Here is a 24,401-nt window from a genome sequence, read left to right on the forward strand (position 1 = left end):
CCCACCCAAGTCGTTGTACCAGATTCAAAGTTGTCTTGTTGAGTCTCATTATCTGTAACTCGTTTTCACCTTGCTCCTAGCTAACAATGGCCAGTTTCCTTAATCATCATTACTTTTTTGCATATCTTTCATTCATTTGTTCTATACAGTATATCTCTAAATCGCCATCTATATCTCTCGTTTCCCTTTCCCCTGACTCTCAGTCTGAAGAAGGCTCTCGACTTCTTTAGTCAGAGGGTGTTCAATCTGTGGAATTCTTTGCGACAGAGGCTATGAAGGCCACGTCGGTGGATATATTTAAGACAGATATTGATAGATTCTTGATTAGTATAACTTCAAAAGTTATGGGGAGAAGGCAGGAGAATGGGGTTTGGAAGGAGAGTTGGATCAGCCATGGTTTCACGGCGGAGTAGACATGATGGGCCGAATGGCCTAATTCTACTCCTATTCCTTATGACCCGAAATGTCACCTTGTGGTGGTCCCTGGGGGTTAGGCCGCTCCTTGGGTCACCCCGCTCGGCTCTTGAGGGACAGGAACGATTGTCTGGCTATGGGGTTTCCCGGGTCCTGCTCGCGGGCATTCTGTGTGTTTGCCATGATTCATTAACAACAACTTCTGAACCTGCCTGGCGTCTGGCCTTTTCCTGACCTCATCCAGGCCACTACAACTGGTGACCCCGACGCATCGTGATGGAAAACAACGCCGTTGCGTTGAAGCTCCCGACTTTGTGGACTGAAGAGCCTGATATCTGGTTCCAGCAGGTAGAGGCCCAGTTTGCTCTGCGAGGGATGCTCATCAGGCACCCCTCCAGCGGCCGTACAAGGGTCCATTCCGTGTCCTGGAAAATGGCGCGTCAGCTTTCGTCCTGGACATGGGGGATCGGCGTGAGACTGTTTCGGTTGCGTGACTGAATCCGGCGCATATTGACATTGATCGGCCGGTGCTGGTAGCACGGTCCCGTAAGCGAGGGCGCTCTCCGTCTACGGGGTACCTCCTCCAGTGGCTACTCCGCCCCTGCACCTGTTGGTCGGCTGCCCGTTCCTGTGCCGGGCATGGTGCACATCCGAGCTGGTCGCAGCCTGCGCCCTCCTGTCTGTTTCGTGCCTCTGGTTCTTGGTGGGGGGGGGGGTCCTGTGGCGGTCCCTGGGGGTTAGGCCACTCCTTGGGTCACCCCCCCCCCCCCTCAGCTCTTGAGGGACAGGGACGATTGTCTGGCCACGGGGTTTCCCAGGACCTGCTCGCGGGCGTTCGGTGTGTTTGCCATGATTCATTAAAAACAATTTCTGGCCTTTTCCTGACCTCATCCAGGCCACTACAACCTATTCATTTTCTCCACAGATGCTGCCTGACCCACTGAGTTACTCCGGCTTTTTGTGTCCATCTTCTGTTTATGTTGGACATCCAGTGGTGTGTTGCTAGCTGCCTCTGCCCACGGTCTGCCTGTCTTTTTCTATTTGTTATGTTTAGAGTGTATCTTTTAGTTTTTTTCAGTATTTCTTTCGGTATTTTATGTGGGGGGAAGCGGGTAGGGTAAGGGGTAAACCGTCCTTCAGTCGCTTCCTGGCGAGGATGCGGCTATTATCCGAGTCGCGTCCTCGCCCCCTCCCCCCCTCGCGGCCACCAACTGGATTGACACGGCCTTTCCTGCCGGGACCAGACCAGAGCATCAGCAGCGGCGGCGGGGTGCTGGAAACATCGCGGAGTAGGCGAGGCCTTCCTGGGATCGCCGCTTGGAGCTCCGGGGTGTTGGGCCGCTGCGGGTGTGGAGTGTGGAGTTGTGGGAGCTGTGGGTGTGGAGATCCCAACGCAGGCGGCGCTGACTTTAACATCGCGGAGTCCTGGGACCCTTTGCCGGGGGTTGTCAGCGCGAATCTCCGCCCAGCGCGGCCTGTGGACATCGGGAGCCGCCGACTCCGGTGGGAGGTGGCCGACGCGAGGTTCTGAACATCGGGCCGCCCGTAGCGGCAACTACGGGGTACTCGGGAGGCCGCGACCACGGGTGAACATTGGGGAACATCGGCGAGGAGGTTGACTGGACTTTGGTTCCTTCCCTCACAGTGGGGAACTTTGGTGCCGTTGTGGGGATGTCTGTGTTGTGGACTACTGGGTATGTGTTTTGTGTTTTTTTGTATGACTGTAAGGGAAAAAGAATTTTTTGTCTCTTCATTGAAGACGTTGACAATAAATTAAATCAAATCAAATTTAAACCAGCATCTGCAGTTCCTTCCTACCCCCATCCACAGTACTCGCTGCAAACACCAGTGGAAGCAGTGGTGGGCAATGGGAGCTGCTGAGGGCAGGTTAGGGGCATGGATAGGACACTGGCTTGTGGGGAACTGTCAAAAAGATATTGCTAACCTGCAGAAAACGGTCACCAAATGCCCAGTTCCAAGTGTCCATGATCAGCAGCACGTAATTCTTGGATACCCGATCAAACAGCTGGCACTGTACAGAACTCTGACGCTGAAAGGGAACCAACATTTATTAGCGATAAATTCCAAATACACTGGTGACAAATTAAATACCCTGCTCACTTCACCCCCTGCTCACTATACTCAGTGACTGATCACCACAAATCACAGTGGGTGGATGGCCCTTGAGTCAGGCTCACTGTGCTCTGCGTGTGATGATCAGACTTAGTTTATGCTCATCAGTTGCAGAGAAGGGCCGGCACAGTGGTGCAGCGGGTAGAGCCGCTGCCTCACAGCACCGGAGACCCGGGTTCGATCCTGATCTCAGGTGCTGTCTGTGTGGAGTTTGCATGTTTGCTGTGTGGAATCCCCCCACCCCCCCCCCCCCCACAGTAGAATCAGTCTAAAGAACTATCCTAACCCGAAAAACGTCACCTATTCATTTTCTCCATAGTTGCTGCCTGATCCGTTGAGTTACTCCAGCATTTTGTGTCTGTATTAAGTATGTCCTGATTGACTGACTGTTCATTTATTTTCTCTTTGCTCCATGTTGTTGACCTGACCTGGTCCCAGGACCAATGCCCTTACTTCACTCTGTTTGGCTATTAGCCTCAGAGACTTACTTAGTGCCTATTATGCCGCCTGACATGTAGGGCAGCAACGAAGGTCCTCCACTCCTGTCTGTTCTGGGCTAGCTTCTGGACACTACCCCAGGTCAGGTCTAGTAGTGTTGATTCTTGCTGTTTCCGTGACACTTGCAGTTTCCGTGACATATTTGTTTTACGAGACAGGGTTGTTAGCCCTGTGCTCAACCTCCAACCAGGAGGACCAGTGGATCGCTCTTGGTCTCGCCTCTACCCTTCCACCTGTCCAGCATGGGAGACCCTAACAGGAGAGGAATCCCCCGCTGACATAGCTCTAGGGGTCACTGAGACACACAAGCTCCCCGACCTGGACAAGGTTGCTATCCAACGGGGAGAACCTCAGAGAGTAAAGAGCTAAAAGCCCATCGCAGGACCTCTACACCTAACTCCCAATCGATCGTTACTTTTACGCAGAAAACATGGCAACAGCATTGGTTACATGACATATTGGCGGCTGCCTACACCCCTCCCCCCCGGCTCCCACCGCCTCCCCGGCCACTTCCATGCCAGACCTTCTGCCGCCACGGCCGACCCTCACCTGCTCTCTGGCCACCCGCGCACAGGCCGTGACCATCGACTCCGCCGATCCTCGCATCCCCTACGACTATGTCTACGACCTCCTACGACCCCCCCTCGACCTCAGTCTTCCACACCTAAGACCAACTACAACTAGCTATGAGTGGAAAATTATCACATGATAAAATTATGTCATGTTTGCATTTTTTTTCTCGGGCCAATTACCGACCTACGACTATCTACGACTACCTACGACCTACCATCACGACCTACCTACAACCTACCTACGAGTAAAAAGTATCAATTTTTTCAATGCCAACCTTTTTTTTATACTCGTGGACATTTTTTATCAGGCTGGAAAAAACACCGCAACCTACTTGAGGCCACGAGTACGCGGAGACCACTCACGAGCGTGAGGAAGAGTTACGGAGATCTCCAACAACCTCCTACGACCTCATGGCGACCACGCTGCGAGTATGAGTCAAGGGCAAACTCGGCAGAGGTCGCCAATTAGGTCTTGAAAGTGGGACAGGGGCTTAACTCCAGCACTCTGTGCCCTTTAGTATATTAACCAGCAACTGCAGCTGTTTGTTTCTGCTACTTTAGTTTCGTTTAGAGATACAGCACGGAAACAGGACCAGCGATCCCCGCACATTAACACTACCCAACACACACTAGGGACAATTTGCATTTGTACCAAGCCAATTAGCCCACCAACCCGTACGTCATTGGAGTGTGGGAGGAAACTGATGATCTCAAAGGAAACCCACGCAACGTCACGGGGAGAATGTACAAACTGCGTGCAGACAGCACCTGTGGTTACGATAGAAGGTACAGGAGCCTGAGGACTGCAACGACCAGGTTCAGGAATAGCTACTTCCCCACAGCCATCAGGCTATTAAACTTGGCTCGGACTAAACTCTGAACATTAATAGTCCATTATCTGTTATTTGCACTTTATCAGTTTATTTATTCATGTGTGTATTTACGTATAGAATGGTATATGGACACACTGATCTGTTCTGTAGTCAATGCCTACTATGTTCTGTTGTGCTGAAGCAAAGCAAGAATTTCATTGTCCTGTCGGGGACACATGACAATAAAATCTCTTGACTCTTGACTTGACTTGAACCCGGGTCTCCGGCGCTGTGAGCAGCAACTCTACAGCTGTGCCACCGTGCCGGCCTACTTAAACATTATTAATCCCTTTAACTCTGTTATAGCGGACAATCGCCAATAGTGGACACCCCCCTCCCTCCCTCCCCCCACAACCATGGTCCGTTATAACAAAGGTTTACTGTGTGTAGTTGCAGCATATAGAGCCTTTAAAGCAACCCAGCCGCTCCTGATAGCACAAGCTCACCTGCTGTGTGTGCAGGAAAAACCACCAGAAGCTGTCCAGGAGGATGCTCTTCATCAGCGTGGAGTTGAGCAGCTGCTTGAGATCAGCAATGTAGCCAATCTGCAGAGGGAGCAAACAGTGTGAGACGGACACTAAAGGGCCTGTCCCACTTACGTGTCCTTGGCACGCAAATTATGCGACCTCGTCGTCGCGTTGAGGTGCACGGGCATCGTATGGCCGCGTGGGGCCGGTCCCACTGAGAAGCGCGGAGGGGTATGTAGTTGTGCGCGACATCGCGCGGGGCTCCAACATTTTTGTAACAAACAAAATCTTCGCGCGCCAACGGCCTGTCGCGGAACTGACGGCCAAAGTGGGACAGGCCCAAGACCCCGGCGCGACGCAACGTCTCACCTCAAACAGCAGCAGAAGCAAGCAAACGATCGCCGAACTCAGCCTGGGGCTCACGGCCATTGTGGTCCGGATCCGCCCCCACTTCTACTCCCAGAGCGGGGCCAAGAAAATTGAAGATAGACACAAAATGCAGGAATAACTCAGCGGGACCGGCAGCATCTCTGGAGAGAAGCAATGGATGACGTTTCGGGTCAAGACCCTTCTTTTCAGACTGAAGAAGAGTCTTGACACGAAACATCACCCATTCCTTCTCTCCAGAGATGCTGCCGGTCCCGCTGAGTTACTCCAGCTTTGTGTCCATCTTCAAATGACGTCACGCGCTCCAGACGGCTGTGCGGGCGCATTAAATCGCGCGCGACCTTCGCGGGACCGTCGCGGCTCAACGCCACCACGAGATCGCGTAATTAGTGTGCCAAGGACACGTAAGTGGGACAGGGGTTTTAGTTGTTGTGTTCAGTTCTGGGCACCATGTTATAGGAAAGATATTGTCAAGTTAGAAAGGGTACAGAGAAGATTTACGAGGATGTTGCCAGAACTCTAGGGTCTGAGCAATAGGGAGAGGTTGAGCAGGCTGGGACTTTATTCCTTGGAGCATAGGAAGATCTTATAGAGGTGTATAAAATCATGAGAGGAATAGATCGGGTAGACACACAGGGTCTCTTGCCCAGAGTGGGTAATATCGAGAACCAGATAGTATAGGTTTAAGGTGAAGGGGGGAAATTTATAGGTGACTTTTTCACACAAAGGGTGGTGGGTGTATGGAACGAGCTGCCAGATGAGGTAGATGAGGCAGGGACTATCGCAATGTTTATGAAACAATTAGACAGGTACATGGATAGGACAGGTTTGGAGGGATACGGGCCATATGCAGGCAGATTAGTGCCACCACTGTGGTGTAGATGGGACATGCTGGGTGGTGTGGGCCGAAGGACCTGTTTGCGCGCTGTATGCCCCAATGATACAACCAGACTGGTGAAGCCATTCTCTCTGGGTTCATGCCCATGCAGACTGCGATGAACCGGGAACTGATCACAAGGGGAGGAATCGCTGAGTGAGCCAACGCTCTCACATCCACTGACCTGTTTCATCCCCTGACCACGGGCCTTCAGAACGTTGTCCAGGATCTGGTCCAGTGCTGTCTGGTTGGGCAGAGGGGTGGGCTGCTCTGGATTGAACCCTGGGTAACGTTGAAGCTCTACCAATTTTGGCTTATCTACCTAAAGTGAGAGAGAAGCAACAGTAAGAGCAGACACAAAACAGTAGCTGCCCCTGGTGGAACTCTAATTAGTGGTGGTCATTGGTGCTATTGGTCAATGCAATCTGTGAAGACGTATTGACTGAACAGTCAGTGATGGTGGGAACGTTATCACAGGCAGAGGGAATGTCCACGGATTATGGGAGGGAATTATCGGATGGTAGGGGGAATATTTAGTGGGCATGAGGTGGTAATTATCAGAGATCGCACGGAATGAGAGCGCAATCAACAGAGATGTTGGTTTACAAAACAAACCACCACAAAGTGTGTTGTGTCTCAGGGAATCGGTACAGGGCCCCTTGCTGTTTGTGGTTTACATGAACGATTTTGATGAGAATGTTGAAGGCATGATTAAAGGCCCTGTCCCACTTTCCCGAGTTACTCATGAACTCTCCTGAGTTTTCCCCTTGATTCGAACTCGGGGAATTACGGTAACAGCCGTTCATAGGTACTCGGGGCTATTTTTTTAACACGTGGACATTTTTCAACATGTTGCAAAAACGTCCCGACTTACCTGATGCCCCGGGTTCCTATGGCTGCCATTACGAGCCGCTACGAAACATCTACGGACTCCTACGGGCTCGCTACCGACATTCCCCGAGTTCGAATCAAGGGAAAAACTCGGGAGAATTTGTGAGTAACTCGGGAAAGTGGGACAGGGCCTTTAGTAAGCTGCAGATGACACTAAAGTGGGTGATATCGTAGGCAGCTATGATGATTATCAAAAAATTTGCAGATAGCTGAGGAATGATTATTGCAGGTAAATGCGGGGTGCTGCATTTCGGGAAGTCAAACCAGGGCCGGACCTTCACGGTGAATGGCAGGCCCCTGGGAAATGTTGTTGTGTACATGGATGTAGGGTTGCAGGTACGTAGTTCCTTGAGAGTGGCGTCACGGGTGGATGGGGTGGTCAACTGGGCTTCAAGTGGGCCTTCATTGGTCGGGGTGTTGAATATAGTTGGGATGTTATGTTAGTTACATTGGTGAGGCCACCTTTGGAGCCTTGTGTTCAAGTTTTGGTCACCCTGCTATAGGAAGCATGTCATTAAGCTGGATAGAATGCAGAGGGGATTTGCGAAGGTGTTGCCGGGACTTGAGGGCCTGAGCTATAGGGAGAGGTTGGGTAGGCTAGGACTTGGAGTGCAGGAGGATGAGCGGTGATCTTATAGAGATGTATGGGACTGTGAGGATATATAGATGAGGTAAATGCACAGTCTTGTACCCAGAGTAGAGAAATCGAGAAATGGGAACAGAGGTTTAAGATCAGAGGGGGAAGATTTGATTGGAACTTGAGAGGCAAGCTTTCCACGAGGGAGAGTGGTGATTATATGGAGCGAACTGCTGGAGGAGATGGTTGAGCTAAGTACCATAATAACACGTAGGAGACATTTGGATAGGTACGTGGATGAGAGAGGTTTGTACTCGGCTTGTACTCGCTAGAATTTAGAAGATTGAGGGGGGATCTTATAGAAACGTACAAAATTCTTAAGAGGTTGGACAGGCTAGATGCAAGAAGATTGTTCCCGATGTTGGGGAAGTCCAGAACAAGGGGTCACAGTTTAAGGATAAGGGGGAAATCTTTTAGGACTGAGATGAGAAAAACATTTTTCACACAGAGAGTGGAGAATCTGTGGAATTCTCTGCCACAGAAGGTAGTTGAGGCCAGTTCATTGGCTATATTTAAGAGGGAGTTAGATGTGGCCCTTGTGGCTAAAGGTATCAGGGGGTATGGAGAGAAGGCAGGTACAGGATATTGAGTTGGATGATCAGCCATGATCACATTGAATGGCGGTGTTGGCTTGAATGGCCTACTCCTGTACCTATTGTCGATTGTCCTTATGTATACAACAGGACTAGTGGCTGGTTTGTTCTCAATGTTTTCAAATGTGGGTAAATGTGGTGAAAATATACCAACCTTGCTCTTTGGCTTGTTCTCTGTTTGAACTTCAAAAATATCCTGCATCATTTCTGGGATAAAATAAATCAAAAAGGGCAACGTGAGTTTCATCAGTGAATGCGCCGACTCCAGATAGGTGAGAAAGAGCTGAGTCATCCCTCGCGCCCTGCCTCAGCTTTAAGCCTGATTACCGTAATCCTTGATTTCCTATCTATATAGAATAGCATGGTGGCACAGCGGTCCGATCCTGACCACGGGTGCTGTCTGTACGGAGTTTATACGTTCTCCCCTTGACAATAGACAATAGACAATAGCTGCAGAAGTAGGCCATTTGGCCCGTCGAGCCAGCACTGCTATTCAATGTGATCATGGCTGATCATCCCCAATCAGTGCCCCATTCCTGCCTTCTCCCCATATCCCCTGACTCCGCTATCTTTAAGAGCTCTATACAGATCTTGAAAGCATCCAGAGAACCTGCCTCCACCGCCCTCAGAGGCAGAGAATTCCACAGACTCACCACTCTCTGTGAGAAAAAGTGTTTCCTCGTCTCCATTCTAAATAGCTTACTCCTTATTCTTAAACGGTGGTCCCTGGTTCTGGACTCCCCCAACATCGGGAACATGCTAGTTGACCGCGCGGGTTTACTCCGAGATCTTGGGTTTCCTCCCACACTCCAACGATGTACAGGTTTGTAGGTTAATTGGCTTGGTGTAAATGTTAGATTTGTCCCTGGAGTGTGTAGGGTAGCGTTAATGTGCAGGGATCACTGGCCGGCTCGGACTCGGTGGGCCGAAGGGCCTGTTTCCGCGCTGTATCTCCAAACTGAATTAAACTAAAGATGGGTACTTCAGTCGCACAAAGACAGATGGCACGGTGGCACAACGGTAGAGTTGCTGCCTTACAGCGCTAGAAACACAGGTTCGATCCTAACTACGGATGCTCTCTGTATGGAGTTTGTATGTTCTTCCTGTTACCTTGTGAGTTTTAAGACAATACACAATAGGTGCAGGAGTAGGCCATTCGGCCCCTCGAGCTAGCACCGCCATTCAATGTGATCATGGCTGATCATCCACAATCAGTACCCCGTTCCTGCCTTCTCCCCATGTCCCTTGACTCCGCTATCTTTAAGAGCTCTGGCTAGCTCTCTCTTGAAAATCTCCAGAGAACCGGCCTCCACCGCCCACTGAGGCAGAGAATTCCACACACTCACAACTCTCTGTGCGAAAAAGTTTTTCCTCATCTCCTTTCTAAATGGCTTAAAAGGATAAGGGGGAAATCCTTTAAAACCGAGATGAGAAGAACTTTTTTCACACAGAGTGGTGAATCTCTGGAACTCCCTGCCACAGAGGGTAGTCGAGGCCAGTTCATTGGCTATATTTAAGAGGGAGTTAGATGTGGCCCTTGTGGCTAAGGGGATCAGGGGGTATGGAGAGAAGGCAGGTACGGGATACTGAGTTGGATGATCAGCCATGGTCATATTGAATGGCGGTGCAGGCTCGAAGGGCCGAATGGCCTACTCCTGCACCTAATTTCTATGTTTCTATGTTTCTATCCCTTATTCTTAAACAGTGGCTCCTGGTTCTGGACTCCCCCAACATCTAGCCTTTTCAAACCCTTAATAATCTTATATGTTTCAATAAGAAACCCTCTCATCCTTCTATCCCCTCTCTCATCCCTTCTCCTGGTTCCGGTTTCCTCCCACATTCCAAAGATGTGCGGGTTTGTAGGTTAATTAGCCTCTGTAAATTGTCCCTGGGGTTTCGGATGTAACTGGTGTACGGGTTATCTTTGGTCGGCACGGCCCCGGTGGGCTGAAGGACCTGTTTCCACGCAGCGACACTAAACTAAACTAAACAAAAGTGGCTGAAAATGCTGGCATCTGGAACAAATACAACTGAAATGCTGGAAGAAATCAGAGTTTCAAGCAGCATCTGTGGAGGTAAAAGATACAGTAAGTAAGTTTATTGGCCAAATATTCACATACTAGGAATTTGCCTTGGTGCTCCGCCCACAAGTAACAACATGACATACTGTGACAGTATATGTCAACGTTTCAGGTTGAGACTCTGGATCAGGAATGAGAGGGATATGGAAAGATCTCCAGCATATAGCCAAATGCAGATTAGAAGAACACCTGATATTCTGCTTGGGTAGCCTTCAACTCAATGGTATGACAATGAATGTTACCGTTTCAGGTTCAGTGTGTGTCTCCCACACACGCTTTTAGGTTTCCACTCACTTTCCTGTCTCCCCCCCTCCAAGTTCCATCTGCCCATCCATCCCCATCCCCTTGTACTCCCATACACACATAATCTTTCCCTTTCTCTCTCAGTCCCACTGCAGGCTCTAGATCCAAACATCGTACATTTTTGTAGAGTTGAGTTTAGTTTATTGTCACGTGTACCGAGGTGCAGTGAAAAGTCTCCGTTTTATCTCCATTGGTGTTATTGTGTTCTTCCATTGTTCTATTTTGTTGTGCCGACTGCACTGCAATCCTTGCCTTTACTTCCTTGGAGAACATTATTTTCTCCCCCCCTCCTGTTCTCCTCCCTGCTGTACCTATGTTTATCCATACAGATAATGAAACAATTGCTGCTGATTTCTACGAAAAGATGGAAAGTACAGGAGCGACTCAGCGGATCAGGCAGTATCTCGGGAGAACGTGAACAGGTGACATGTTGAGTCGGGACTCTTCTTCAGACTGATTGGAGTAGGGGCTGAGAAAGCTGGGGACAGACACAAAATGCTGGAGTAACTCAGTGGGACAGGCAGCATCTCTGGAGAGATGGAATGGGTGACGTTTCGGATCGGGACGTGCAATTTGAGCGTCCAGGAGTGAAAAAGACTACAAAGAGTTGTGACCACTGCCCAGTCCATCACCGGCTTTGACCTCCCCAGCGTCGAAGGGATCTATCGTAGTCGCTGACTCAAAAAGGCAGCCAACATCATCAAGGACCCACACCATCCTGGCCACACACTGCCATCAGGAAGAAGGTACAGGAGCCTGAAGACTGTAACGTCTAGGTTCAGGAACAGCTTCTTCCCCACAGCCATCAGGCTATTAAACACAAAGAATAAGCTCTGAGCTCTGAATTGCAAAATACTATATTATTATTTGTTATTTGCACTATATTTGTTATTTATTGAACTTTTTTTCCCCCCGTTATAAACAATGTTGACATATTCACATATTCTGTTGTGCTGCAGCAAGTAAGAATTTCATTGTCCCATCCGGGACATATGACAATAAAACACTCTTGACTCTTCAGACCCTTCTTCAGAGTAGGGGGCAGTTCAAAGCCTGTCAAGTTATAGATGGGTGGATATAGTTGAGGTGGGGGGGGGGGGGGGAGATGGGGGGAGAGGATAATTTTCAGATTACCTGGTATCAGATAACAGCCAGAGATGAAAAGACAAAAGGCTACGTGGTACGGAGGCAAGAGACGTGACATGTAAAGCCAGAGGAAGGGATATATGTGGAAGGGGAAGGGTGGGGGAGTGGGGAAGGAGAAAGGGAGATGGCTTTGTGGAAGAAATGGGTACACATTCAAGCAGGGCACAGAGGGGGGGAAAAGCAGAGTAGACTCGATGGGCTGAATGGCCTCCTTAGAAACATAGAAAATAGGTGCAGGAGGAGGCCATTCGGCCCTTCAAGCCAGCACCGCCATTCATTGTGATCATGGCTGATCGTCCCCAATCAATAACCCGTGCCTGCCTTCTCCCCATATCTCTTGATTCCACTAGCCCCTAGAGCTCCATCTAACTCTCTCTTGAATCCATCCAGTGATTTGGCCTCCACCCTCCATTCCACTCGTACGAGTAAAAAGTAACCATTTTTTTCAATCACGGGTAATATTTTTACTCGTGGACATTTTTCATATTGTTGAAAAAATGCCACGAGTTTACCGGATTTCCCGAGTACCTACCGTTACTCGTATGAGCCGATACGGGACATCCACGGACTCCTACGGACCCGCTACGGACATTCTCCAAGTTCGAATCAGGGGAAAACTCGGGAGAACTCTTGAATTACCTCGTACAGTGGGACAGGCCCTTAAGTCACACAGCACAGCAACTGGTCCTTTGCTCCAACATATCCGTGCTGTCAAGTACCCATCCATTCACCAGTGTCCGCTCCACAGCCCACAGGAACTTGTTTGGATATAGATTTGTGAGAGTCTTTGCCTCCCCACTCCACAAAGCTGTGGATTCCATATTCCAAGCACCCTATGAGTGAAAACATTCCTCCTCAGATACCATCTCAACCTCTAACCCCCCTACACTAAAACTATGCACATGGGGGGAGGCAAAGACTCTCACAAATTTATAGACACATGGATAATAGACAATAGGTGCAGGAGTAGGCCATTCGGCCCGTCGAGCCAGCACCGCCATTCAATGTGATCATGGCTGATCATCCCCAATCAGTACCCCGTTCCTGCCTTCTCCCCATGTCCCTTGACTCTATCTTTAAGAGCCTGCTGCTTTGAGGAAACATGTCCCACTACTCACTCTATGCCTCTCATAATTTCCTATGTTTCAATTAGGTTTCCCCTCAGGTTCTTCTGCCCTAAGGGAAAAAAACCCAGCCTATCTAGTCTCTCCTCATATCTAAATAATCTATTTTAGGCAACATGCTGATGAATTCGCTTTGCTACCTCTCCTGTACAATCTTGCCCTTCCAATAGTGCGGTGATCAAAGCTGCACGCTATTTTTCACCTGAGCAATGGTTCATAACATTGTGCTATAACCTCCTTGCTTTTAGAGTCATACAGTGTGGAAACAGGCCCTTCAGCCCAACTTACCCACACTGGCCAACATGTCCCAACTACGTTAGTCCCACCTGCCCGCATTTGGTCTATATCCTTCCAAACCTGCCCAACCCATGTACCTGTCGAACTGTTTCTTCAATGTCGGCATAGTCCCTGCCTCAAATACCTCCTCTCTACCTCCTTCCGTACACCCACCACCCTTGTGTGAGTGTAGTTTTGAAATTGGCTTTGGTTAATTATCTTCATGTGTACTGAGCTACGGGGAAAAGCTTTCATGCGTGCTATTCAATCAACTCATGAGTACAATCCAGCCATATACAACTCCAACAAGTAGATCAAAGAGAAAAATACCAGAATGCAGAATATAGCGTTACAGCGTAATAGTGTTATAGTTACGGAGAAACATAGAAAATAGGTGCTGGAGTAGGCCTTCGGCACCTTCGAGCCAGCACCGCCATTCAATATCATCATGGCTGATCATCCACAATCAGTACCCCGTTCTTGCTTTTTCCCCATATCCCTTGATTCCTTCAGCCCTAAGAGCTAAATCTCACTCTCTCTTGGAAACATCCAGTGAATCGGCCTCCACTGCCTTCTGTGGCAGAGAATTCCACAGATTCACAACTCTTCGGGTGAAAAGGTTTTTCCTCATCTCAGTCCTAAATGCCCTACCCCTTATTCTTAGTGACCCCTGTTTCTGGACTCCCCTTACATGGGGAACATTTTTCCTGCATCTAGCCTGTCCAATCCCTTAAGAATTTTAAATGTTTCTATAAGACTGCCTCTCATCCTTCTAAATTCCAGTGAATATAAGCTCAGTCTTCCCATTCTTTCATCATATAACAGTTACACAATTTCGGGAATTAACCTCGTGAACCTACGCTGCACTCCCTCAATAGCAATAATGTCCTTCCTCAAATTAGGAGTCCAAAACTGCGCACAATACTCCAGGTGTGGTCTCACCAGAGCCCTGTACAACTGCAGTAGGACCTCCTTGCTTCTATACTCAAATCCTCTCGCTATAAAGGCCAACATGCTGTTTGCTTTCTTCACTGCCTGCTGTACCAGCATGCTTACTTTCAGTGACTGATGTATAAGGACGCTAAGGTCTCGTTGCACCTCCCCTTTTCAAAATCTGACACCATTCAGATAATAATCTGCCTTCCTGTTCTTGCCACCAAAATAGATAATCTCACATGTATCCACATTATACTGCATCTGCCATGCATCTGCCCACTCGCCCAACCTATCCAAGACACCCTGCAGCCTCATAGCATTCTTCCCGCAGCTCACACTGCCACCCAGCATTGTGTCATCCGAAAACATGGAGATGCTACGTTTAATTCCCTCGTCTAAATCGTGAATATATATTGTAAATAGCTGGGGTCCTGGCACCGAGCCTTGCGGCACCCCACTAGTCCCTAGTCCAATGTGGTAGGTTGGAAGATCGGGATTATACCCTGGTTTCTGGAAGGACCATTCAATAGTCTGATAATGTGGGGAAGAGGTTGCTCCTGAATGTGGTGGTATGCTTTTTCAAACTTTTGTATCTTCTGCCTGACGGGAGAGGGGAGAAGAGGGAATGGCCAGGGTAGAAATGGTCCTTGATTATAATGTTTAAGAAGGAACTGCAGATGCTAGAAAATGGAAGGTAGACAAAAATGCTGGAGAAACTCAGTGGGTGAGGCAGCATCTATGGAGAGAAGGAAATAGGCAACGTTTCGGGTCGACCCGAAACGTTGCCTATTTCCTTCTCTCCATAGATGCTGCCTCACCCGCTGAGTTTCTCCAGCATTTTTGTCTACCTTGATTATGATGGATCTTTTCCCGAGGCTAGTGGCCATCGAGCTAATGGCAGAATAACTAGCATTAATACCGCACTAACCACGATTAATACCGGCACTACAGATGTTGCAGCTATGGTCTGCATCAACCCAAGTGATCATTTGAGGCACGGCAACCTGTCAGTACAAGAACCATTCAAATGTTTACATTTAAAATTTACGAACCATTTTTGGTCAGATCAACACACACTACGAGTTTAAGGTTCCTCCCTCCTGACTTTGTTCGCTGATTATTTTTAGCCACTTCTCAAACATACTTACTCTCTGGTTGCACACTGGCTTGCTGCTCACAGCTTCTGAGCCGAGCCTCAATCACCTGTAGAAAATACAAAGAAAATACACAACTGTTACAGGGAAGTGTCACTCGAGCTGTTGCTCATTCCAGTTTGTGACTGATCTCATGCACACTGTCACGGTGGAGCAGCGGTAGAGTTGCTGCCTCACAGCGCCAGAGGCCCGGGTTCCATCCTGACTACAGGTGCTGTCTGTACAGACCTTCTACTTTCTCCCCGTGACCTGCTTTGGTTTTCTCCGGGATCTCCGGATTCCTTCCACATTCCAAAGACACACAGGGTTGTAGGTTAATTAGCTTGGCATAATTGTAAATTGTCCCTAGTGTGTAGAATAGTGTTAGTGTGCGGGGATCGATGATCGCTGGGCCGAAGAGCCTGTTTCTGTGCCGTATCTCTAAAGTAAACTAAACTAAACACTGCTTCACCTAACTAACTTCACTCTTACTGCTTACTGGACTGTTAAAGCCCTGTCCCACGGTACGAGTTCATTCCAAGAGTTCTCCCGAGTTTGCCCTGATTCGAACTCGGAGATTTACGGTAATGGCAGCTCGTCGGTACTCGGGGCTCTCGTGGACATTTTTCAACGTGTTGAAAAATCTTCGCGAGTCTTCCCGTGCTTACCTGCCGTTAGCGAGTCTCCTCGAGTACCTGCCGTTAGCGTTACGAGCCGCTAAGAGACGTCCCCGAGCTCCGACGTACCCGCTACGTGCATTCTCCGTGCTTACAACCAGTCTGATTTTTTTTAAACTCGGGAGAACTCTTGGAATGAACTCGTACCGTGGGACAGGGCTTTGACACCCTCCAACTCAGACCATCATGGAATCATTGTTGTTTTTTCCCTGAAGGAAAAGCGGGCTGTGGGGAGGATAAAGAGGCAGGGTGTGAGGGGGGCAAAGGCAGGTGGAATATGTGCGGTTTACCAGAATGCTGCCTGGATTAGAGGGATTCAGCTACTGGGAGAGGTTTGATAGACTTGGATTGTTTTCTCAGGAACGTCTGAGTTTGGGGGAAGACTTGATCAAAGTATATGAGAGGCATAGATAGGGTAGAGATATACAACCTTTTTCAGCCACAAAGAGCAGTAATTAAAATTTGCTTATATAATTGCAGCCTTAAAGTTTGTAAAATATCTCAATCTAATTCACAGGATCATCATCAAATTAAATCCAATAGCAAAGAGATTCAAATACAAGTGAACAAATGGTTAATCGGACAAGAACGTTTTAAGGAAAGTGTTAAAGGGGAGAAGGGAAGTAGAGAAACCGTTTAGTTTATTGTCACATGTACCGAGGTGCAATAAAAAACTTTTAGTTGCATGCTATCCAGTCAGCGGGAAAACTATACATGATTACTATCAAGCCACCCACAGTGTACAGATACAGGATTAAGTGAATAACGTATAGAGCAAGATATAGTCCAGTAAAGTCCAATTAAAGATAATCCGAGGGTCTCTAATGAAGTAGATAGTGGCTCAGGACTACTTTCTAGTTGTTGGTAGGATGGTTCAGTTGCCTGATGACAGCTGGGAAGAAACTGTCTCTGAATCTGGAGGCAAGTTATATAGTTCAAAATAAAGCAAATAAAAAGAGGTTGAGAAGCAGAAGTACAGAGTTAAAAATTTAATTGCTTAATGTCACAGGCACCACTGGTGGGGTAAAGGAAGTATTTGATGTACCAGAATTTACAACTGGGGCAGCTTAGATTTCTCAGAGATGAAAGGGTCTATGCAGGCATAAACATGAAAAGTTTTAAACCTGAGGTGTGGCTCAGCTAGAAGTCAGTGTAGTCAATCGGTGGTGCTGACAATCTATAGCAATTATGTTGCATGAGGTGAGTGTAATGGATATATGGAAGGTTACTGAAGATACACAGCTGGGTGACAGTGTGGACTGTGGGAAGGATAAAGAGGCAGGGTGTGAGGGGGCAAAGACAGATGGAATATATGCGGTTTACCAGAATGCTGCCTGGATTAGAGGTATTCAGCTACTGGGAGAGGTTGGATAGACTTGGATTGTTTTCTCAGGAACTTCCGAGGTTGGGGGAAGACTTGATCGAAGTATATGAGAGGCATAGATTGGGTAGAGATTCACAACCTTTTTCCCAGGGTGGAAATGTCCACACTAGGGTAGCACAGTGGTGCAGCGGTAGTTGCTGCCTTACACCGCCAGAGTCCCGGGTTCGATCCTGACTACGGGTGCTGTCGGCACGGAGATTGTACATTCTCCCTGTGACCGCGTGGGTTTTCTCCAGGAGCTCCGGTTTCCTCCCACACTCCAAAGACTTACGTTTTTGTTGGCTAATTGGTTTCGGTAAAATTGTAAATTGTCCCTAATATGTAGGATAGTGTTAGTGTTGGTGTTCTCAATTGAAGGAAGGTCGGCGAGTACCAGGCAGGCCAAAGAAACGTTTCAAAGACAACATCAAGAACAGTTTGAAGAAATTCCACATCACTTCGAACAACTGGGAGCAAATTGCACTGGTTAGGCGCTCCTGGTAAAATCCGTGCAGGAAGGAGCTGCAAGTCACAAAATGGAAGTACGCCGTGTCACAGAGACAAAGCAACAACACCGTAGGGAGAGAGAGAGAAGGGGGCACGACAACTACCAACCACCGCCAGTCTCCACGACCCACGTTGCACCGAGGTGTGTGGATCGCGGATCGGCCTCTACAGACATCTGCAGACCCACAAGTAGGCGACCCTATGGAGAGGAGAGGACAGTCATACACGTTTCCAGTGGCCGCCGATGAAGATGAGTGTTATGCCCCTGTCCCACTTAGGAAATCTGAACAGAAACCTCTCGAGACTTTGCGCCCCACCCAAGGTTTCCGTGCTGTTCCTGGAGGTTGCAGGTGGTATCCGGAGGTTGAAGGTAGTGGAAGCAGGTAGGGAGACTGACAAAAACCTCTGGGAACCGCGCGGAAGCCTTGGGTGGGGCGCAAAGTCTCCAGAGGTTTCCGTTCAGGTTTCCTAAGTGGGACAGGGGCATAAGTGTACGGGGTGATTGCTCGTCAGCATGGACTCGATGGGCCAAAGGGACTGTTTCCGGGCTATATTTCCACGAGTCTAAAGACTAAAGGGCATAATCATATGGTAAGTTGGGGAAAGTTTAATGGATATGTGCTGGGGAAGTTTTTAACACAGAGAGTTGTTGGGGTTTGGAGTGTCGCCGGGGGTGTGGTGGGGACAGATACGATAGTGGCGTTTGAGAGGCTTTTAGATAGGCACGTGGAAGTGCAGTGAATAGAGGGATATTGGTATCATGTACGGCACAGACATTGTGGGCCGAAGGGCCTGTTCCTGTGCTATACTGTTCTGTGTTCTATTTCATTCACTTTAGTTGAGTTTACAGATACAGCATAGAAACAAGCTGTTCAGTCCACGCCAACCAACGATCACCCAGACACTATTTCTATGTGGTCCCAGTTTAGCATCCTACACTTTGGGGTCAATTTACAGAATCCAAGTTAACCTGCGAAACTGCGCGTCTTTGGAAAGTAGGAGGAAACAGAAGCACCCGGAGAAAACCCATGTGGTCACAGGGAGAATGTACAAACTCTATAAAGACAGCACCTGAGGTCAGGATCAAACCCGGGTCTCCGGCGCTGTAAGGCAGCAACTCTCCTGCTGTGCCACTGTGCCGTCCTGTTCTATGTTCTATCATTCATTTTGGTAAAAAGAAACAAAAATGTAGAGTATTTTTGAAAAAGTGAGGGCTTGAAATGTGCTGATGCTCCAGGGGACATGGGAATCCTTGTACAATCGAAGGTAGACAAAAATGCTGGAGAAACTCAGCATCTATGGAGTGAAGGAATAGGTGACGTTTCGGGTCGAGACCCTTCTTCAGACTGATGTGGGGGTGGTGGGGGCGGGAGGAAGAAAGGAAGATGCGGAGACAGTGGGAGAGCTGGGGAGGGGAAAGAGGGAGAAAGCAAGGACTACCTGAAATTGGAGAAGTCAGTGTTCATACTGCTGGGGTGTAAACTACCCAAGCGGAATATGAGGTGCTGCTCCTCCAATTTACGGTGGTCCTCACTCTGGCCATGGAGGAGGCCCAGGACAGAAAGGTCGGATTCGGAATTGGAGGGGGAGTTGAAGTGCTGAGCCACCGGGAGGTCAGGTTGGTGATTGCGAACTGAGCGAAGGTGTTGGGCGAAGCGATCGCCAAGCCTGCGCTTGGTCTCACCGATGTAGAGCAGCTGACACCTAGAGCACCGGATGCAATAGATTTGTACGAATGATTATCATATAGGCACAGCATCAATTAATGGTCAGGATTGATGGTCACCAGGAGCAAAGCCAAATAGGCTGCCAGTCTTTACGGAAGAGTTTGACCCTAACCCTAACACAGCCAATACCCCTCCCAAGCCTCAACACCCCCAATACCCTCCGCACACAACTCCATCAACAATCCCACCCAGACCTTGCCCGTCCCAGCTGTTTCCATCATCCCTGAATCTCCTGCACCTTTATCACCCATCCACACCGCATACCTCCCACACTGCCCCACACTACCACTCTTTCCCCCCACACCTCCCCGCACAGGTGTGAGATGTTATGGGGAGAAGGCAGGAGAATGGGGTTTGGAGGGAGAGATAGATCAGCCATGATTGAATGGTGGAGTAGACTTGATGGGTAGAACGGCCTCGTTCTACACCTATGATGGCCTTATGACTACCACCTTTCCACCCGCACCATCACCATTTCCCCCCACACTACCTCCCTTCCCTCCCACGCATCAGACCCCCACCATCCTCTCTCCCCACACACCACTCTTTCCCCCCACACTGCTCACACCACTACCATTTTCGCCCACACTGTAGATTAGTGTCACTCATTTCATGAATCATGCATCTGTAGTTACACCCACTAGCTTTTCAGTTATCACTGCTTGCGTGCGATTGCATGCATTTGGCGCGACCAAACGGAAGCGGAATTCACGCGAAGTTCGTGCTAAGTTCGCGCGTGACGTCATTTGCGTCATACTTACCAATCAGCTGGGCAGGAGGCGGGCCGACTGAATTTGGGCGTCGGGCGGTGACGTCATCACGCAACGCCACGCCGGGCGGTGATGTCACCGCTTAACGCCACGCGCTAGGCGTACGCTGTCAAGACGCTGCGTACGACCACAAGGCGCCTGCGTGGCGACAGGCCATTGGCGCGCGAAGATTTCGGACACTGTCAGTTTTTTGGAGCCCCGTGCGATGTCGAGACCAGCCCCGCACAACGCCTCAAGCGACCACGTTTGGTCGCGCCAAACGCATGCAAGTGGGACAGGCCCTTAAGTACAACGTGCAAGTGTGAAGTCATGCTTGCTATGTAGTTAATGAAGTCTTTGGATCTTTATCTTGGTGTAAGGCTTCTGTTATTGTATGGTCGTTACTCAACATGGTGTCAGAAGTGGTATACGCTCCCACGCCTCCACTCGGGGACCATTCCACACGACCTCCCTCCCCCCCCCCCGACCCCACGCACCACATCACACTGCTACCCTTTCCCCTGCATACGTCCCCACACTTCCACCCCATCCCCCCCACACAACCATTCTTCCCCTCCACACCTCTACCCTTTCCCCCACACCATTCCACAGCACCACACATTCCCCATGCACATCCGCAGACTACCACACTAACCCCACACCGTCCCACACAACTTCCCTCCCCCCCCCCCACCATTCCACACAACAGTGCCTGGTGTGGGGGAAAGGTGGTGGTCACTTTGATCTTGTAGAAGTGTATAAAATCATGAGAGGAATAGATCGGGTAGAGTCTCTTGCCCAGAGTAGGGGAATGGAGAACCAGAGGACATAGGTTCAAGGTGAAGGGGAAAAGATTCAATAGGAATCCAAGGGGTAACCTTTTCACACAATGGGTGGTGGGTGCATGAAACAAGCTGCCAGAGGAGGTAGCTGAGGCTGGGACTATCCCAACGTTTACGAAACAGTTAGACAGGCACATGGGTAGGGCAGGTTTGGAGGGATATGGACCAAGCGCAGGCATGTGGGGCTAGTGTTGGCTGGTGTGGGCAAGTCTGGTCGAAGGGCCTGTTTCCATACTGTATCGCTCTATGATACTCTTTCCCCTCACACCATCTCACACCTCCCCCAATACCCTCTCCCCCACACTACCTGTTGTCCCATCAACGGGGGCTCGAGGCCCACGATCGAGGAAGAACAAAAGGAAGGACTTGAACTTCCATCACAGTGAGGAATGTGTAGGAGTCACTGTGGTGGATGTCCGCGTTAAAATGTGTTTTTGAATGATCTGTTCCTTTTAAGATGGCTGCCGGAAGTGAGAGTGAACGCTAGCGCGATTAGCGGCCGCTGCTCTCTCTATATGTTGTTTTTGTTTCATTTTATTTATATATTTGTAATTTGCTTGTTTTAATCTGTAAGGGGTCCTTGAGTGCTCTGCAAGGCGCCCATAAATAAAATGCACTATTATTATTATTATTACCAGCCTTTCCCCCCACACACCTCTACCACCGTTCCTCGTTACTATCCTTTACCCCGCACCATTCCACACTACCGCCTTTCCCCCACACCACCACCCTTCCCCTCACACTACCACCCTTTCCCCCTCTCTACTCTGCTTCCTAACACTAACCCAGTCCAAAGATCCTAGAGGAGCAAGATAGACGACGACTCCGAAATCCAATGGACTGACGTGTAGTACGTAACGGAACGTCACGGCCGCCATTTGTTTATGCCAAACGCGACATCTTTGGTGGTGGGGACGGACTCCACAGTTATACAATCTGCGCCTACATCAGGTCACAGGGAAAAGCAAAGATACTCGAGGCTCCTCTAGTATCTTTGGGGGAAGAGGACGTTTCCTCCACTCCTGAGTTGATCCAGGACTGATTCTCGGTCCCCCCCGATACCAGATGAAGGCGGCCGGCGGGAGAGCCTCAAGCGTCTGCCCGCAGTCGGCGTCCCAATGCTCCTCTAGTATCTTTGGTGTAATCTGTTCCAAAGATTGATCCACTCTATCATCTTTGGTGTAATCAGTGTTGTAGGGAACAGCATCCATCACTTCACATATTTAGTTAATATTATTGTAAGTTTTATTAATAATATTGTAAATTGATGCTCAATAAAATGGCGTCATGTCATACCCATGTCATACTACGCTTTTTTCGCAGAGTGGCGCATCTTGCTCTGCTCTATAATCTTTGCCCCAGTCTACCACCCTCTCCCCTTCGCACTCGCCCTCCACTCCTCCTCTGCCTAACCTGATCTTCCCCGACGCCCACAGACACCTCACCCTCCCCGGAGATGGCCACCTTGTGGTCAGACTCACCAAAGCAGCGGGCTGGGCCTGGATTGTTCCGCTCAAATGCTGAAGCTTCTCGTTCACCTGGTCCATCGAGCCAGTCACAAATACTGAAGAGAATGAGTTAAGTAAAAATAAAATGGACAAGGTTTCACCCAATGTTTTTCCAGTGTCGGTCTGGCCATACATCTCTCTGCTCAACAACACGTCACCACAACCTCCACCAGTTCACCTCCGATGGTCAACCTCACATTCAACAATGAGGGTGACATTTGTGCAAGGAAGGAACTGCAGATGCTGGTTTACACTGAAGATAGACGCAAAATGCTGAAGTAACGCAGCAGGACAGGCAGCTTTTCTGGAGGGAAAGAATGGATGACATTTCGGGTTCAAACTCGGTGTGAGGAAGCGTCTCGACCCGAAACATCACCCATTCCTTCTTTCCAGAGATGCTGCCTGTCCCGCTGAGTTACTCCAGCTTTTTGTGCCTATCTTTAGCGGGTAGGGATGTCCTCACCCAGTGACACTGGCATCAGGTACTGTTACTCATTCAAGAGACACGATTAAGGCAGATGGGGTCAACTTTGGGAGAAGGTTCGGTCTGATGAATGAAGATTAGGTAGACTTTGGACATGCACTGGCTGGTCAAAATATATAATTTTCAAAAACATTTGAAAAAAATCCATCCTTTATAATTAATTAGAGGAAGAGGGGTAAAAGGCAAATATACATTTCCAATTTCCTCTTTTATTTCTTGTTGGACTTGCTTTGCCTTAATTTAAACAGTTATCAAATATATTTTGTGGATTTTGTTCTTCCAAGACCTATTGCTGTTACTATCCCAGTTAAGATCCTGTCCCACTTTCACAACCTAATTCACGACCTCTGCCGAGCTTGCCCTTGACTCATACTCGCAGCATGGTCGTCACAAGGTCGTAGGAGGTTGTAGGTAGGTCGTAGCAGGTCGTGATGTTAGTCGTAGGTACTCGTGGCATCAAGTAGGTCGGGGCGTATTTTCTAGCCTGATGAAAAATGTCCACGAGTTAAAAAAGTCGTGAATTAGGTCGTGAAAGTGGGACAGGCCTTTTATCGGAAGGGTAGTTGGAATTCTCTTCAAATGCTATTTTAGTTTAGTTTAGAAATACAGCATGGAAACAGGCCCACTGAATCCAAGCAGCCCAATGATTACTCATATACTAGTTCCATCATACACACTAGGTATGATTTGCAGAAGCCAATTAATCTACAAACCAGAGCGTCTTTGGAATGTGGGAGGAAACCAGAGCACTCGGAGAAAACCCTGAGAGAATGTCCAAACTGCACACAGATAACATTCGCAGTCAGCATCGAACCAGTGTCTCTGGCGCTGTAAAGCAGCAACTCTACCGCTGCGCCAGTGTGCTGCCATTTTGTTTTTTATTATCTTTTAATTTTCAGATACTTGCTTACATATTTCCTGTTCTATTCACCTCTTACTGTTTGGGACCATTAGCGTGCACTCCCATCAATGGGAATTCTCATTTTGGACCCATTTTGTTGACGTTTTATCTCACAACTGTAATAATTTCCTTAATCAACATTACTACACCTGGTAGAAACAAAGAACTGCAGATGCTGGTTAATATGCAAAAGGACACAAAGTGCTGGAGTAACTCAGCAGGTCAGGCAGCATCTCTGGAGAACATGGATCGGTGACATTTCAGGTCAAGACCCTTCTTCAGACTACAGCTCCTTCTATCTAA

At 48.8% G+C, this 24,401-nt stretch overlaps 1 protein-coding gene across 1 annotated transcript in view; it reads right to left on the minus strand.

Moving 5' to 3' along the window:
• The window catches only part of fam227a (family with sequence similarity 227 member A), a 75,413-nt gene that overhangs the window by 35,856 nt on the left and 15,156 nt on the right, over positions 1-24,401 (minus strand). Inside the window, exons 2-7 of the mRNA XM_033013149.1 lie at positions 22,687-22,769; positions 15,356-15,410; positions 8,496-8,548; positions 6,405-6,542; positions 4,936-5,034; positions 2,360-2,464 (exon numbers count right to left, since the gene is read on the minus strand). Coding sequence (XP_032869040.1) covers positions 2,360-2,464; positions 4,936-5,034; positions 6,405-6,542; positions 8,496-8,548; positions 15,356-15,410; positions 22,687-22,769 — 533 coding nt within the window. The remainder of the gene's footprint in view (positions 1-2,359; positions 2,465-4,935; positions 5,035-6,404; positions 6,543-8,495; positions 8,549-15,355; positions 15,411-22,686; positions 22,770-24,401) is intronic.

The sequence above is a fragment of the Amblyraja radiata genome, chromosome 38, assembly GCF_010909765.2.
Source record: "Amblyraja radiata isolate CabotCenter1 chromosome 38, sAmbRad1.1.pri, whole genome shotgun sequence".
In the NCBI taxonomy this organism is placed as follows: domain Eukaryota; kingdom Metazoa; phylum Chordata; class Chondrichthyes; order Rajiformes; family Rajidae; genus Amblyraja; species Amblyraja radiata.